Consider the following 14898-nt stretch of genomic DNA (forward strand, 5'->3'; position numbering starts at 1 on the left):
GTATTGTTTCTTGTAGTTGTTCCTAGTAATATATAGGAGCTTTTACTTGTATTAAACTATATTCATATTAAACGAATCAATAACGTTTTAGCTGATTTAATCTGATACAGTGATTGCCAGTGATACTACATCTACACCCACCACAAGAGGGAACCATATTCAACCAAAAGCTTTTCCATTGTTCATCTGAGAGCACTCCTTGGTTTGAAGATACAGACAGCGAATGCATGGCTAAGGGGCAAACAGGTCCTGTAGGTGTCTATTCTGCTGGAGATCTACTAATAATTTTTTTTATTTAAATGTCCTGATCCATATAATCAATGGAATTGCTGGAATGCATATTATTATATAATTATTGCATATCAAAGCCAGGTCTGTGATATGAGACTACATTCTGTAGGGTTGTATGCTCTCAAGAGTCATGCCTGACCTCTGACCTCAATCTTTTTTTTTTTTTTTTCAAAAATCAGTATGTCCATGTAAACACTAGAAATGACAATGGATAAAGTATAATGGATAAAGTATAAAGTCTGACAGCAAATTACTTTTTAAGTGATTTAAATGTCACAGTGTCACATCCTGGTCTTGTCTCGTGTCTCTGTGTGTCTTCCCACGTGACCTGTGCTCCCCTGTGTCTCCCGTCTCAGTACTTTTCCACCTGTGTCTATTGTAGCTCCGCCCCTAGCCCCAGGTGTTTCCACTTCCCTTGTGTGCTATAAAGCCTTCCTTTGTCTCTTGTCCTTCGTCGGTCTTTGCACCTTCCACTGTTGTCTGTCTCTCTGCGTTTCTGTGTTGCTAAAGCCCTAGTTCCGTGTTTATTCCTTGTTTGTTTCCCTTGCCCTGCTTAGTTTAGTTTTACCTTGTCTAGTTTAGCTTCTTGTTTATTTCCTTGTTTATTTCTAGTCCTTCTATTGTATATATTCCCTGTTTATTATTTTATTCTCTAGTTGGTTTAGTTTAGGTTCTCTGATTTGTTTTGGTTATTGGTTATTTGTGTATTTATCCCTGCCCTGTTTTGTTTTGTATTTATGAAGTCTCTCCCTTGCTTCTTTGTTTATTTACTCACGGTTTGTTTGTTAGTTATTATTTTATCGAGTTTAGTTCCTTGTTGTTATTCCCTGTTTGTTTATTCTTATTATCTCTTGTTTGTTTATGTTCTCTAGTCTCCCTCATTTATTTTGGTTTATTATCCTTGTTACGTGTTTACTTGTTTCTTTGTTATTTATTTAATAAATTATTTATTTATTTCGCCCTACCTGCACTTGTGTCTGTCTCCTCGTCTACCTGCCTGGGTATCCGTGACACACAGACAATTCTTGTCTGTATAATGTACATAATGTGCATATTACTTAAGCTGCAGCAGGTTTCTGTCATCTTGATATTTTTATGAGAAATGGTTGGGAAAATTAGTCTTTTTCTCATCTTGACATTCTAATAAATCAGTTATGATGAATTTTGTCACAGATCTTTAGTTGTGTTCAAAGTGAATCAATACTCACCAGTACAAAGCAGTGGCACTCAGCTTGGCCTACCTGACACCTCTTAACCACAACATCCTAACCATGACAGAACCCATGTTCTCCTAGCATGTCATAAAGTACCCAAATTAAGATCAGGGAAGCACTAGATATACTATATCAGGCTGTGTAGTAAAATTGAAAATGTATTTGCATTTATACATGTTCTGGTGTTTGTCCCATATATATTATGACAGGGGAAAGAAGTTAAGGAAATTAAACTGCCAGTCACTGATTTCTGGCTATTTCAGAGGGGCTTCTTTTGGGGCTGGGCACCTGAGGATTGGGGCAGGAGCAGGGTGTGGTAGAGGTGTGTGTGTGTGTGTGTGTGTGGCCACATGGAAATACAGTAGGACTCCAGGCCTGGCTAAAGATGACCTATACATTTGCCAGACAGAATTCAGATAGAGCATCAGTAGACCGAAGAGAAACTATGGCTTGCACTGAATTTGGTAAATAATGTGTAATGAATGTACAGTTCATATACCAGCTAGAGTATGTTAGAATATATGAATATGTATATATTTTGCATAAATTACTACTGCCTCTACATTTATAGCACTCAAGCCTGGGACCTGTAACATGGGCAGTTATGCCCCATCATTTTCACATTACATTCTCTCTTAAACTTGGCTCTTTTCTCTTATAAAAAAATAGATATCCACGAATAACTGGCTGGCCACACACACACACACACACACACACACACACACACACACACACATCTGTCTTGCTACATAGTGTAGCTGGATGTTTTTATAACAACTGTAAATTTCATATATTGGTCACATATGCATAATGTGTGACACATATATATTTTTGTTTAGTAGGTGTACATATAAGGCTTACATATTGATATTTAAAATTTTGAGATTTCATTTGATCATTAATAACCACATGGTCAGTAACACTAATTTATAGCGGTTTCAGAAAACAAAACATTTTGGAAAAAAACAAAAAGAAACATTTGCATTAATCACTGGAAAAAATTATGAATGTACTACATATCACTGAAAAAACTCTAAATTAAGCTCAATTTTGAAATTGACAATAGAGTAAGCCACTTAATAAATGTAGTTATATAGATTTTCCTCCTCCCTTGTACTTACTCCCTTGGCCCCCGACCCCGAACCCCCCTTTCCTTGTCCTGTTAGGTGGTGGTTCACAAAAAATTGATTTTATGAATTATGGTTATAACTAACTTTTATTCTTCACGCATCTAATTAAGATTTTTTTATATATCTAAGCAGTTTCCTTCAAACAAAATATCTTCTTAACCTAATGATGGCTCACACTGAAAAAACAATGTCAGACTAACATCTGCAGATTCTTAGCAGAAACCTGTATGACCTTCTCTGTGCTCAGATCAGCTGTCGGCATCACTGATGGAAGAGGTGAAGGAACATTGGCACCAAAGAAATGTTCTTACCCTCATCTGCTACCAGAGAGTTGAATAAACCACAGGTTAGGGCACATTTCCCCCCCCCCCCCCCCTTCTCAAAACATCCTGAGATGAGAACACATCCAGGACGGTGGGACAGGGAATGTGCTGCGTTCACTGTTCTGAGCATTGGCGCTGAGGTTTTCACCCCTGGCTGAGTGTGTTTATGTGTACATCCCGAGTTTCACCTAGGCGGTCCAAAATGGGAGCGCTCATCTCTCTGAATGGCTTGGAAACCAGTGTGTTTCTTGCGTAAACATTCCCGGTCTTGCGCCTTGCTCCTCTCCTGTGGTGGAGCATAGTCTTTTGAAGTGTTGGAGTAATAGTATGAGGGAAGACATGGACTGTTTGTGGAGGTGGGCGTTTGCAGGACATCTTTGCCAACAGCCCATATGGCAGGAGAGAGACACAGGCCCTGGAGTCTGTAGCTGGAAACGTCATTTTATGTAATCGTTCATTTTTAAAAGGAAAAATAACATGCTGTATTTTATAGGACTAAATAAAAATTTGTGTACTAAAATACCTTGAGCAAGATTCACAAGTTTCCTCAGAATTTTTTCTTTAATTTGTATTTTTCCCTTATTTTCATATATATGAAAAATTAAGATAAAACTTTTATTCTTCAAGATTTAGAATGTTTTCATAACCTTTAAAAAAAAAACAATAATAATAATAAAAAAAAGGTTGTTAAACTTATGGTGGCTCACGCTTCTCTGATACAAGGTCATGGTGTTGGCTTTCTTGCCGCTTACTTGCTGAGATTTCTCTAGATCAGGGGTTCTCAATCTTTTCTACCTTACGACCCACCTGTTTACAACTTGAAAGCGTGAAGGCCCCCTAATAATAATAATAATAATAATAAAATATCTAAAGAAAAAACTGAGTATTATAAACTCTTGCTACCATAACTTTACCCTGAAACTGTGATTTAGGCTTTCCAAATATAGTACATGAACTTCTTACTGGAAACATGCTCTAATATTGTGCTTCTTTTGTATTTTGAATATACACATAAGGGTAGCACGGTTTGACATGCAGCGGCTCTCTCTATTTAAATGAATAGGATGCTCTGTGCTGGTGGATCGGGAGAATTAGATTTTCCTGATTTAAAGCACTCACTACAGACTACTTTCTCCCTCTGAGGATAAGCCTGCGGACCCCTAGAGTGTGCTTCGCGGCCCCCTGGTTGAGAAACGCTGCTCTAGATTCTCTGTAACTTTTGATAATATTATGAACCTTTTATGTAAATGATGAGATCCCTAAATTCCTTGCAATTACACGTTGAGAAACATTGTTCTCAGACTGTTGAACGATTTGCTCAAACAGTTGTTCACAAAGTGGTAAACCCCATCCTTGCTTATGAACGACTGAGCATTTCAGAAATGCTCCCTTTGTCTCCAAACATAACTCTCACCTGGTTCCTCTTAACCTGTGAAATGTTCCAAACAGGTGTTTTTTTTCCAGGTGTTTTTTGTTGACCCTGTCCCAACTTCTTTGGAATGTGTTGCAGCATCAGATTCAAAATGACAATAAAGTTTATCCATTTGAACATTAAATATCTTGTCTTTGTTGTGTATTCAAATGAATATAGCTTGAACAGGATTTGCAAATCATAGTATTCTTATGTTTTTATTTATGTTTTACACAATGTCTCAAGTCCTCACAGAGTGACTGCTTTAAAAGTGATTTAAAGAGTTTAATTGTCACGATTGACCCAGGCAGGGAGACGAGGAGGCGGACACAGGTGCAGGTAAGGGCGATATAAATAAATTTATTAAATAAATAACAAAGAAAGACAAAGAAACAAGTAAACATGTAACAAAGATAATAAACCAAAATACTAACAAACAAGGAACTAAAACAAGACAGGATTAACTAAACTGGGCAAGGGAAATATATACAATGGAATAAACTAATAAACTTCAAGCAGGGGTATATACAAGGAACTAGGGAACACGTAAGTAAATAAGAAACTAGAAACATTAAACAAGATATAAACGAGAAACACGGGACTAAGGCTTAGGAGACAAGAAAACACTGAGAGAGACTATTAAACGGAGAGAAAGACAAAACGACATGGGAAGGTGCAGAGACCGACAGAGACAAAGTGGCACAGGGGATCTATTTAAAGAAACAGGAAACACTAAAATTAGAAACACCTGGGGAAGGGGCGGAGCTACAAATGAGAAACACATGGTGGAAATCTACTGACAGGAGACACAGAGAGGCACAGGTCACGTGGGGAAGACACACAGAGACATGAGACAGGGCTAAGACATGACATTAATTTCCTGTTCTAGATTCACGCCAACGTGTTTAATGGTGCAGATGTAGAATTTATTATAGAATTACTACAACAATAATAAAGTGAATTATATTAATTTAACTCATTGGTTATTAAAGGTGGAACAGAAAAGTCAAACAAGCAGGTTGTAAAGCCTATTTCTATACTATTTTCTGGTACAGTCCTTAAGGAATAGGAGTTTTGCAGGTTTGGATCACCTCAAATGGCTCAGCGGTTACATCCAGACACCTGTTACTGCTGGTGTAATGAAAAGAGCAAATAAGCCAGTGTTAGTGTGATTTTGTGAACATAGCAGCAGAAACCTAAAACAAAGAACACTAAGCACTTGGAAGTAACTACCTTTAAAGGTGTAATGGAATACTAAGGTACTTTCAGAGTGTATTGGTGTATTTTGGGGTTTAAACAATTATACATCAATGAATAATACTTCATGCTTAATAAACCCACATTTGGACAGGATATTGTAATATAAGCTCGCCTTAAGTGTTTATACTGATGGCCTAAACTGTAAAATGCTGAGCATCCCAACACTGTTCCTCATGTTTGTATACAATACAAATAATAGAAAACATCAAACAGAAAAAGCTTTTGTTATCACTTCAGATGGGCAGTCACTAACTCAAAAATATATAAAAATATGGAAATAGTTTTGTTTAAATATGAGGTCTCAGGAGTGTTATCAAACACCTCTGGCAGGTCTGACTTTAAAAGCCTAAAAGAAGAGAACCAGAATGTAACACAAATATCACTGAGATGCGTAAGCTACAGTGTAGGTTTGACACAGAAGTATAAATTGGGCTTAACATGCTAACGCATTTTTGGTGGCATCATTCAGACCTACCAATAACCAGAACTAATTAAAAAGTAACTTCAACCCAAACTACTTATCCTCACTGCTGTTAATGCTGTTAACCTCTAGATGTGAAATCAGACAGGTCCCAAGCCATTACTGAAGTATTTTCAAAGCACATCGTTTTTTTTAGTTTGGAGCTGACTGTGAACTTGTATAAACATACAGAGGACTGTAAAATAAAACATGGTTATAATGAAGTTACTTATATGTTCACTATTAAGGTACAGTTGCTCTGTTTTTTATATAGATTGTAAAATAGTACCTATACTTTCAAAGTAGTATATCTTTGACTTCTATTTAAGTTAGATTGTTGGTACTTTCTTCTCTTTGTAGTGAATTAGACTGTGGTACAGGACATGAAGTTTAAGAGCTTAAGTTCTATCTGTAAATGTCCATTCATGGAAATTCATTTAAGGCTGTCTTTTTTAAAGCAGGCCTTGGAGAGCACACGGGAAGTCCGCATTGCGTTCATTTCCATCCTACAAGTAGACTTTAACAGGTGCACCTCAGATTCTCTTGACTGAATGGAAACAATGTGAAGGTGTGTTAAAGAGTGGCGTGAAGGTGAGAGAGTGTCTTCCTCTACCAGCACTACCCCTATCTCTCATCTCTCCCCCACTCTTTCTCTACAAGCTCTGCCCATCCTCTCACTCTTCCCTCTCACTTCTCCTCCCCCTCACACTCCTCCTCCCCTCACTCTTACTCCCTCTCTCACTCTTCCTCCACTGACTTTAACCTTACATCTCACTTCTCCAACTCTACCCCTACCCCTATCTCACTCTTCTGCGACCAGCCCTCCCCCTCCTCCTCACTCTTCCTTCACCCTCACTCTTCATCCCAGTGTCTTCCACTGTTATTGTATTGCTCACTTATGATATATTTATAGTGCTTAATTCCTGATTAGTAATAATTAATAATTGAGGTGTTTGATCAGGTGGCTCATATATTGGCCAGTTAGCTCATGTTGATTGATTTTAAATGACAGCGTTTTGTTATGGAAACATGTGGCTTTAAGCAGAGAGCTCAGAGAGTTCAGTGCATTTAAAAGGTGCCAGTGTGTAAAGCAGAAAAGAGGAAAAAAATGAATTGTTTTGTACAACAGGATGAAGAGCCTAGTTGTCCTCTAGATTATCGGAGCCAGTGCCAGTGTTAACATTAGTCCCCTTAGCACCTCCACAAAGCTCTGCTGGAAAAGACTGAAGGATATCTGAGAAGCATTACAGCAGGTAAATGAGCACATGATGTCACAAAGTAAGCAGCCTGTCTGGATCCCGGTCCCAAACCCAGCACCTGCACAGGCTGGTGTGTTTTTTGTGTGTGCAATTGTTTTACCTGGACATTCAGACAGAGAGAGCGCGCAAAAGCTCTTTTGCAAACTTCAAACGAGCAGCAATGTTTTTTTTGGACAGCAGTGGCTTCCTCCGTGGTGTCCTCCCATTAACTACATTCTTGTTTAATGTTTTCCTTATTGTAGATTTGTCAACAAAAATGTTAGCATGCGCCAGAGATTTCTGTAAGTCTTTAGCTGATATTCTAGGATTCTTCCTCACCTCATTGATCATTCTGTGCTGTGCTCTTGCAGTCATTTTTACAGGATGTCCACATCAAGGGAGAGTAGCAACAGTGCTGAACTTTCTCCATTTGTAGACCGTCTGTCTTACTGTGGACACATGAACATCAAGGCTTTTAGATATACTTTTGTAACTATTTCCAGCTTCATGCAAGTCAACCATTCTTGAATGTAGATCTTCTGAGAGCTCTTTTGTGCACCGCATGATTTACATCAAGAAATGCTTTTTAGGAACAGCAAGCTCAAAACTGGTGTGTGTGTTTTTTATGTATGTATCCTGCATGTATACTGCCCTCTCCAACACATCTAATCTTATCACATCCTGGCTCAAATTAGCTCTTAGAAAAGTAATTCACCTAGGGGTTCACATACTTTCCATGTGTTTAATAAATTTATGCAAACATATTTTTTTGTTTGGTATTAGTTTAAGCAGACTGTGTTTGTCCATTGTTGTGACTTAGATGAAGATCCGAACACATTATATGACCAATTTATGCAGAAATCCAAGTAATCCAAAAGTTTTAAATACTTTATCGTGCAACTGTATAGAGCCCATGTTACTCAGGTCATTGATATCTCTGACCAAGAACAGATTGTCCAACTTCCTTCTCATGCCAGTATTATTAGTACCAACCATCTCACTCACCAGCAAACTGATTTCTGTCTTTAGTGCACATTAGGGGCCCTATTTTGGCGATTTATTGTGCACTAGTTAATTGCACTTTGCGCCCCTGAATTTAGGGCCGCGTTCTGTGTCTTTGGTATCGTGAAGGCGCAAAAAATACGCCTGGTGCAGCTTGAATGATGCAAAGGGCGTGTTCTAATTCTCTTAATTATTCATGGGTGTGTTTTAGGCGTAACATGAAGTATGTCATCAGTACTGACATCAGTATGTCAGTATTCATTCCCTTTAAAGGTACAATTTACAAATAGTCCAATTTCAAAACATCACAGAGAGTAGTCTGCCCTGCCCACCCCTCCCCAGATGCGAAGCTTATTTGGGTTGCCAAATAAGCTCGGCGATGTGCCGGACCGCGGGAGCTCCGTGATGTTCCGGGCCGAGGGAGCTCTGCAATGTTTAAAAGGGATAAAAATAAATAAAAACTGACATTTACTATAGAGAAAAAATATATATATGTTAAAAAGGAAAAATTGTACATTTTTTAAAAGATCATAAAAATGTACATAAAAAGTAAATAATTTATATCCTATGAAGAAAAAACTAACTAATTTGATCAATAAAATGATACAAATATATAAAATGAATATAAAAAATAATATAAAATATAATGTCACGCATCCTTGTTCTCCTTCCACACTACTGGACTTCATTTCCCAGAATTCCCCTGATTATGACGTCAATAACAACCTTTCATCTTCACCCAATCGCGTTACGCTCCGACGCTCTGATTCACCAGTGTTCTGAATTACTTCCGGTTCATTCTTGTCTAGATCCTGTATTTAAGGCATCCGTTTGTAAACAAACACCGTGAGGTATTGTCGACTCATGCTGAATATTATTTTCCTGTTTACTGTTTTTGCCTTCTCGTTACGACCCTGTTTTCGGATTATCGGTTTATGTCTTTTGTTTTGCCCTTATTGGATTTGTTGTATGGTTGGACTGTTTCTCGGGTTCGAACTCGGACTGTATTTTTGACTACGTCTTCTGTTATTGGTGAGATCACTGTTTGCCTGGCTATTCTGTTAGCTGTTATCTGTTAGCCTTCCTGCTAATAAACCTGTCTGTACTTTTAACTCGGCTCGCGTCACTCCTCTCTACCTGGCGTTACATATAAACTCATTAAAAATATATTTAAAACAAACACAGGCTTTCTATGCATAGAATAATACAAGTTTTAGTTTCCATTCAGTTTCAAATCATTGAAACCTCAACCTCTCCTTTATATTTGACAATATTTGATTAACTTTACACGTCCTTACTCATCTTAATTTATTTTACTAAACTGAGTTTTTTATTATTTGTAGCCTCGCTCTGAATTCAGCTCCACACTGCGAAAGAGAAAGAAAGAGAAAGAGAGAGAAAGAGAGACAGAGAGGGAGAGAGAGAGAGAAAGAGAGAGACAGAGAGAAAGAAAGAGAGAGAGATGCGCATTTTGACTGATTTCTCTTGATTAAATATCAGTAAATATGAGGCTATAGTGAGTTTATACCGTGGATTTTACTACACTTGATCCGACGTTATTTATTAAAACATTTTTTTTTTTAAGAAAACAGAGGTAATCCCATGAGTGCTGCCAAGCTCCTCTGCGTGCCTGCAACATTTTATTGTGCTGGACGAGATTTTAGTTAATGAATTAAAATATTTAATATTTTAATAAATGCGCCCTGGTGATAAGAAATGAATGCTTACATATAGCTTTATATTTCTGTGTATTTCAAATGTTTAAAGTTTTATATAATTGACGGGCAGCACCAGACGTCAGGGTGACAACATGCTTTATTTTTCAGATATTAAAAAATAATAATAATAAAAGTAAATTTCAGTTAAATAATGTAACGCCACAGACGGGAGTCAGACGCTCGCGGTAAAAACAAAACGAGGCTTTATTATAAAGCACGTAAGCTGATAGCGTAGTCAGATAACAGGCGTGGATCAAAGCCAGAAAAACAACCAACCACAACATCAGAGCCGAATCACAAACCGAAAACGAAACCATTAACCAGAAGCAGAGTTCAATAAACCAGGAAATCACAATACAAACAGAAAAAGGATAAGGCAAAAAACTTAGTCGAAAAGAACAAACAAGGGTCATACACGGGTAATACAGACAGGAAAATAACGCTCAGTATATCGCTGGTGAAACAGGGAAAATACCTCGCGAAAAACGAGACAAACAGACAGGTATTTATATCTGAAGTAAATTACCAACACCTGAAAACAATCTAGAATTCCGGTGACGTAGACCGCACGAATGAGCCGCGATTGGCTGAGTCCGAACATGTGGTGTTGTCAGGTGCATGCTGGGAGGTGTAGTTCCGGACCGGGGATTGTCCATAGACGGGAACGGCAGAGTCAGAAAAAGGAACTACAGAGTCTGTGGTAGGCGTCACAAATAATAGCGAAGTGCTTTTCTCTTTTAATTTTTTATTTCTAAAACTCCAGCATTTGAGTGAGAATAAGCATCTGTTGAAATTGAAATTGAAACAGCAGAATATCTATAACTGCTATATTACGCTACAGTTATTAAGTCTGTGTAGTGGACAAAAGTATAAACCCTTAAAACTGTCAGAAATAAATAAAAGTAATAATAACTTATAGTTACTGTGCATATGTTTAAGTATATTGTATTTTTATAGTTTTATAGTGTTTTTTGCTTAAGGTAAAGGTGGTAAAGAAGTGATGGTGTGTGGTATAGTGAATGGGGGAGTGCAGTGCTCATGGTGATCGTGATTCAGTTCTGGCTGCGGACTGACTGTTGATTTTAGACCTGGTTTCACTGGATCAATCGCGCAATGCTTTTTTCCACCGCCAAGAGAGAAACATGCCGGAAATTTACCTGAACACACATCATTTCCAGACCAACACACCCATCGGCATTAATATATTCCAAAAGTACAAAGCTATTTTAAGGACATATGCACAAGGTGTAAAAATAGACTGTTGACGGGGTGTACGATAGTAACGCTAGACGCCTTGCGCAGGGTATATGACAGGGCCCAAAGTGTCATTCACAATACTACCTGTATGGGCAGTGTACTGTCTTAAAATGTTGAATAAAACCTTAATCCTAAAGTAGCTTAAAGGTCTCATTCTATCGTTTTTAAATTCATTTTAAAATGTCTAGATGAGGTCTCTAGTATGAATGAATGCCATGTGAGCTGTTCTGTGAAAAAAAGTGCTCAGGTGTTTATATTTAGCCCTGCTTTGGATCACTGAAATAGTGTTCTCTGAATGAAGACAGGTTTTGGCTCTACCTCACACATGCAAATATATCACCTCTGATTGGCTAACAACACTGCAGCAGAGAACACCTACCTGCCTTCCCCCACAGTCAATTTTTACCTTTCTAAAACTAAAAGGACAAAATATACAGCCTTACTTAAAGATACAGCACTGAGTGCTCGGTAAAGTTAACCCTTAAACTTCATTTAACCTGCTCCACCACAACCCCGCCCACTCTCACCTGCTCCATCACCCACCTGCTCCACCACAACCCCGCCCACTCTCACCTGCTCCATCACCCACCTGCTCCACCACAACCCCGCCCACTCTCACCTGCTCCATTACCCACCTGCTCCACCACAACCCCGCCCACTCTCACCTGCTCCACCACAAACCCACCCACTCTCACCTGCTCCATCACCCACCTGCTGCACCACAACCCCGCCCACTCTCACCTGCTCCATCACCCACCTGCTCCACCACAACCCCGCCCACTCTCACCTGCTCCATCACCCACCTGCTCCACCACAACCACGCCCACTCTCACCTGCTCCATCACCCACCTGCTCCACCACAAACCCACCCACTCTCACCTGCTCCATCACCCACTTGCTCCACCACAACCCCGCCCACTCTCACCTGCTCCATCACCCACCTGCTCCACCACAACCACGCCCACTCTCACCTGCTCCATCACCCACCTGCTCCACCACAACCCCGCCCACTCTCACCTGCACCTTTCACCCACCTGCTCCACCACAACCCCGCCCATCTGCTCCATCACCCACCTGCTCCACCACAACCCCGCCCACTCTCACCTGCTCCACCACAACCCCGCCCATCTGCTCCATCACCCACCTGCTCCACCTCAACCCTGCTCATTCTCACCTGCTCCACTACAACGTCGCCCACTCTCACCTGCTCCATCACCCAGCTGCTCCACCACAAACCCACCCACTCTCACCTGCTCCATCACCCACCTGCTCCACCACAACCCCGCCCACTCTCACCTGCTCCATCACCCACCTGCTCCACCACAAACCCACCCACTCTCACCTGCTCCATCACCCACCTGCTCCACCACAACCCCGCCCACTCTCACCTGCTCCATCACCCACCTGCTCCACCACAACCCCGCCCACTCTCACCTACTCCATCACCCACCTGCTGCACCACAACCCCGTCCACTCTCACCTACTCCATCACCCACCTGCTGCACCACAACCCCGCCCACTCTCACCTACTCCATCACCCACCTGCTGCACCACAACCCCGCCCACTCTCACCTACTCCATCACCCACCTGCTCCACCACAACCCCGCCCACTCTCACCTGCTCCACCACAGCCCCGCCCACTCTCACCTGCTCCATCACCCACCTGCTCCACCACAACCACGCCCACTCTCACCTGCTCCATCACCCACCTGCTCCACCACAACCCCGCCCACTCTCACCTGCACCTTTCACCCACCTGCTCCACCACAACTCCACCCACTCTCACCTGCTCCATCACCTACCTGCTCCACCACAACCCCGCCCATCTGCTCCATCACCCACCTGCTCCACCACAACCCCGCCCACTCTCACCTGCTCCACCACAACCCCGCCCATCTGCTCCATCACCCACCTGCTCCACCTCAACCCTGCTCATTCTCACCTGCTCCACTACAACGTCGCCCACTTTCACCTGCTCCATCACCTACCTGCTCCACCACAACCCCGCCCACTCTCACCTGCACCTTTCACCCACCTGCTCCACCACAACCCCGCCCACTCTCACCTGCTCCATCACCTACCTGCTCCACCACAACCCCGCCCATCTGCTCCATCACCCACCTGCTCCACCTCAACCCTGCTCATTCTCACCTGCTCCACTACGTCGCCCACTCTCACCTGCTCCATCACCTACCTGCTCCACCTCAACCCTGCTCATTCTCACCTGCTCCACTACAACGTCGCCCACTCTCACCTGCTCCATCACCTACCTGCTCCACCACAACCCCGCCCATCTGCTCCATCACCCACCTGCTCCACCACAACCCCGCCCACTCTCACCTGCTCCATCACCCACCTGCTCCACCTCAACCCTGCTCATTCTCACCTGCTCCATCACCCACCTGCTCCACCACAACCCCGCCCACTCTCACCTGCTCCACCTCAACCCTGCTCATTCTCACCTGCTCCACTACAACCCAACCCCCACTCTCACCTGCTCTACCACACCCTGTTCACTCTCTTTTGTTCTACCACCACCCTGCCCTCTCTTTTCTGTTCTACCACCACCCAGCCCACTTTCACCAACACCAACTTCAACTCCAACTGCCATAGGCTCAGCTACCTGACTATTCATAAAAAATCATTCAAATTATTGGGGGAGCCCAAACTTTTTTCATACCACTTTAAAAACAGGGGGGCGTACAGAGAGAGAGACAGGAAGAGAGAAAGAGAGAGAGAGACGGGGAGAGAAAGAGAGAGAGAGAGAGAGAGAGAGAGAGAGACGGGGAGAGAAAGAGAGAGAGAGAGAGGGACCGGGAGAGAGAGAGAGATGGGGAGAGAAAGAGAGACGGGGAGAGAAAGAGATGGGGAGAGAAAGAGAGAGAGGAGAGAGAGAGAGAGAGAGGGGGAGAGAAAGAGACTTTTTTTTTTACTTTATTATAACCAAATTGTGTTATATCATCCTAAAAGTCAATGTTAGGCCATCTCAGCCATTAAAATCACCATTTAAAAACAGAGAATCACAGCAATGTATGGATAAATGAATAAATAAATAAATAACAGTAAATCATTGTTTACAGTATATTAAAACTGAGGTGCAAAGCAGAGCTCATCATCTACAACTGAGCACACTGCCTCACCACAACACCACACTGCCGTAAAAGTTATAAGATCAGACATACATTTATAGTAATTAAAATCAATTAAAACCCTGGATCTCACAAGTCTCGAGAGGATGGTCACAGCGTCGGTGTTAGCTGCTTGAGCCACTTGGTTTCTTCGACTAACATACACTGCAAACTTAGCCTGACCAAGTATAAAATTGATCAGCTGACACCTGAACCTCTCTCTCCGCACTTATTTAAAACCCAGGATAAAAATCTGAGGGGTAAAAACCACATTAAGAGCCGTAAAAACAGAGTGTAAAACCTTAAAAAGGGGACGTAGCCTAAAACAGTGCATAAAAGCATGAAACACTGTTTCCCTCTGAGAACAGAAGGGACAACCTTGAGTGACTTCAGGATTTAAAATGGAAATAAAATAATTCACAGAAACAATACTGTGTAAAATCCTCCACTGCAGGTCAGCCACTC

At 41.5% G+C, this 14898-nt stretch overlaps 1 protein-coding gene across 1 annotated transcript; it reads left to right on the forward strand.

Annotated features, from left to right (window-relative positions):
• The first annotated feature begins 11085 nt into the window (after positions 1 to 11085).
• Positions 11086 to 13932, forward strand: LOC125802253 (uncharacterized). Its single transcript, XM_049479658.1, has 2 exons — positions 11086 to 11094; positions 11779 to 13932. Exons 1-2 carry the CDS (start codon positions 11086 to 11088, stop codon positions 13930 to 13932), a joined length of 2163 nt encoding a protein of 720 aa, XP_049335615.1.
• Positions 13933 to 14898: the final 966 nt, after the last annotated feature.

The sequence above is a fragment of the Astyanax mexicanus genome, chromosome 5 (assembly GCF_023375975.1).
Source record: "Astyanax mexicanus isolate ESR-SI-001 chromosome 5, AstMex3_surface, whole genome shotgun sequence".
In the NCBI taxonomy this organism is placed as follows: domain Eukaryota; kingdom Metazoa; phylum Chordata; class Actinopteri; order Characiformes; family Acestrorhamphidae; genus Astyanax; species Astyanax mexicanus.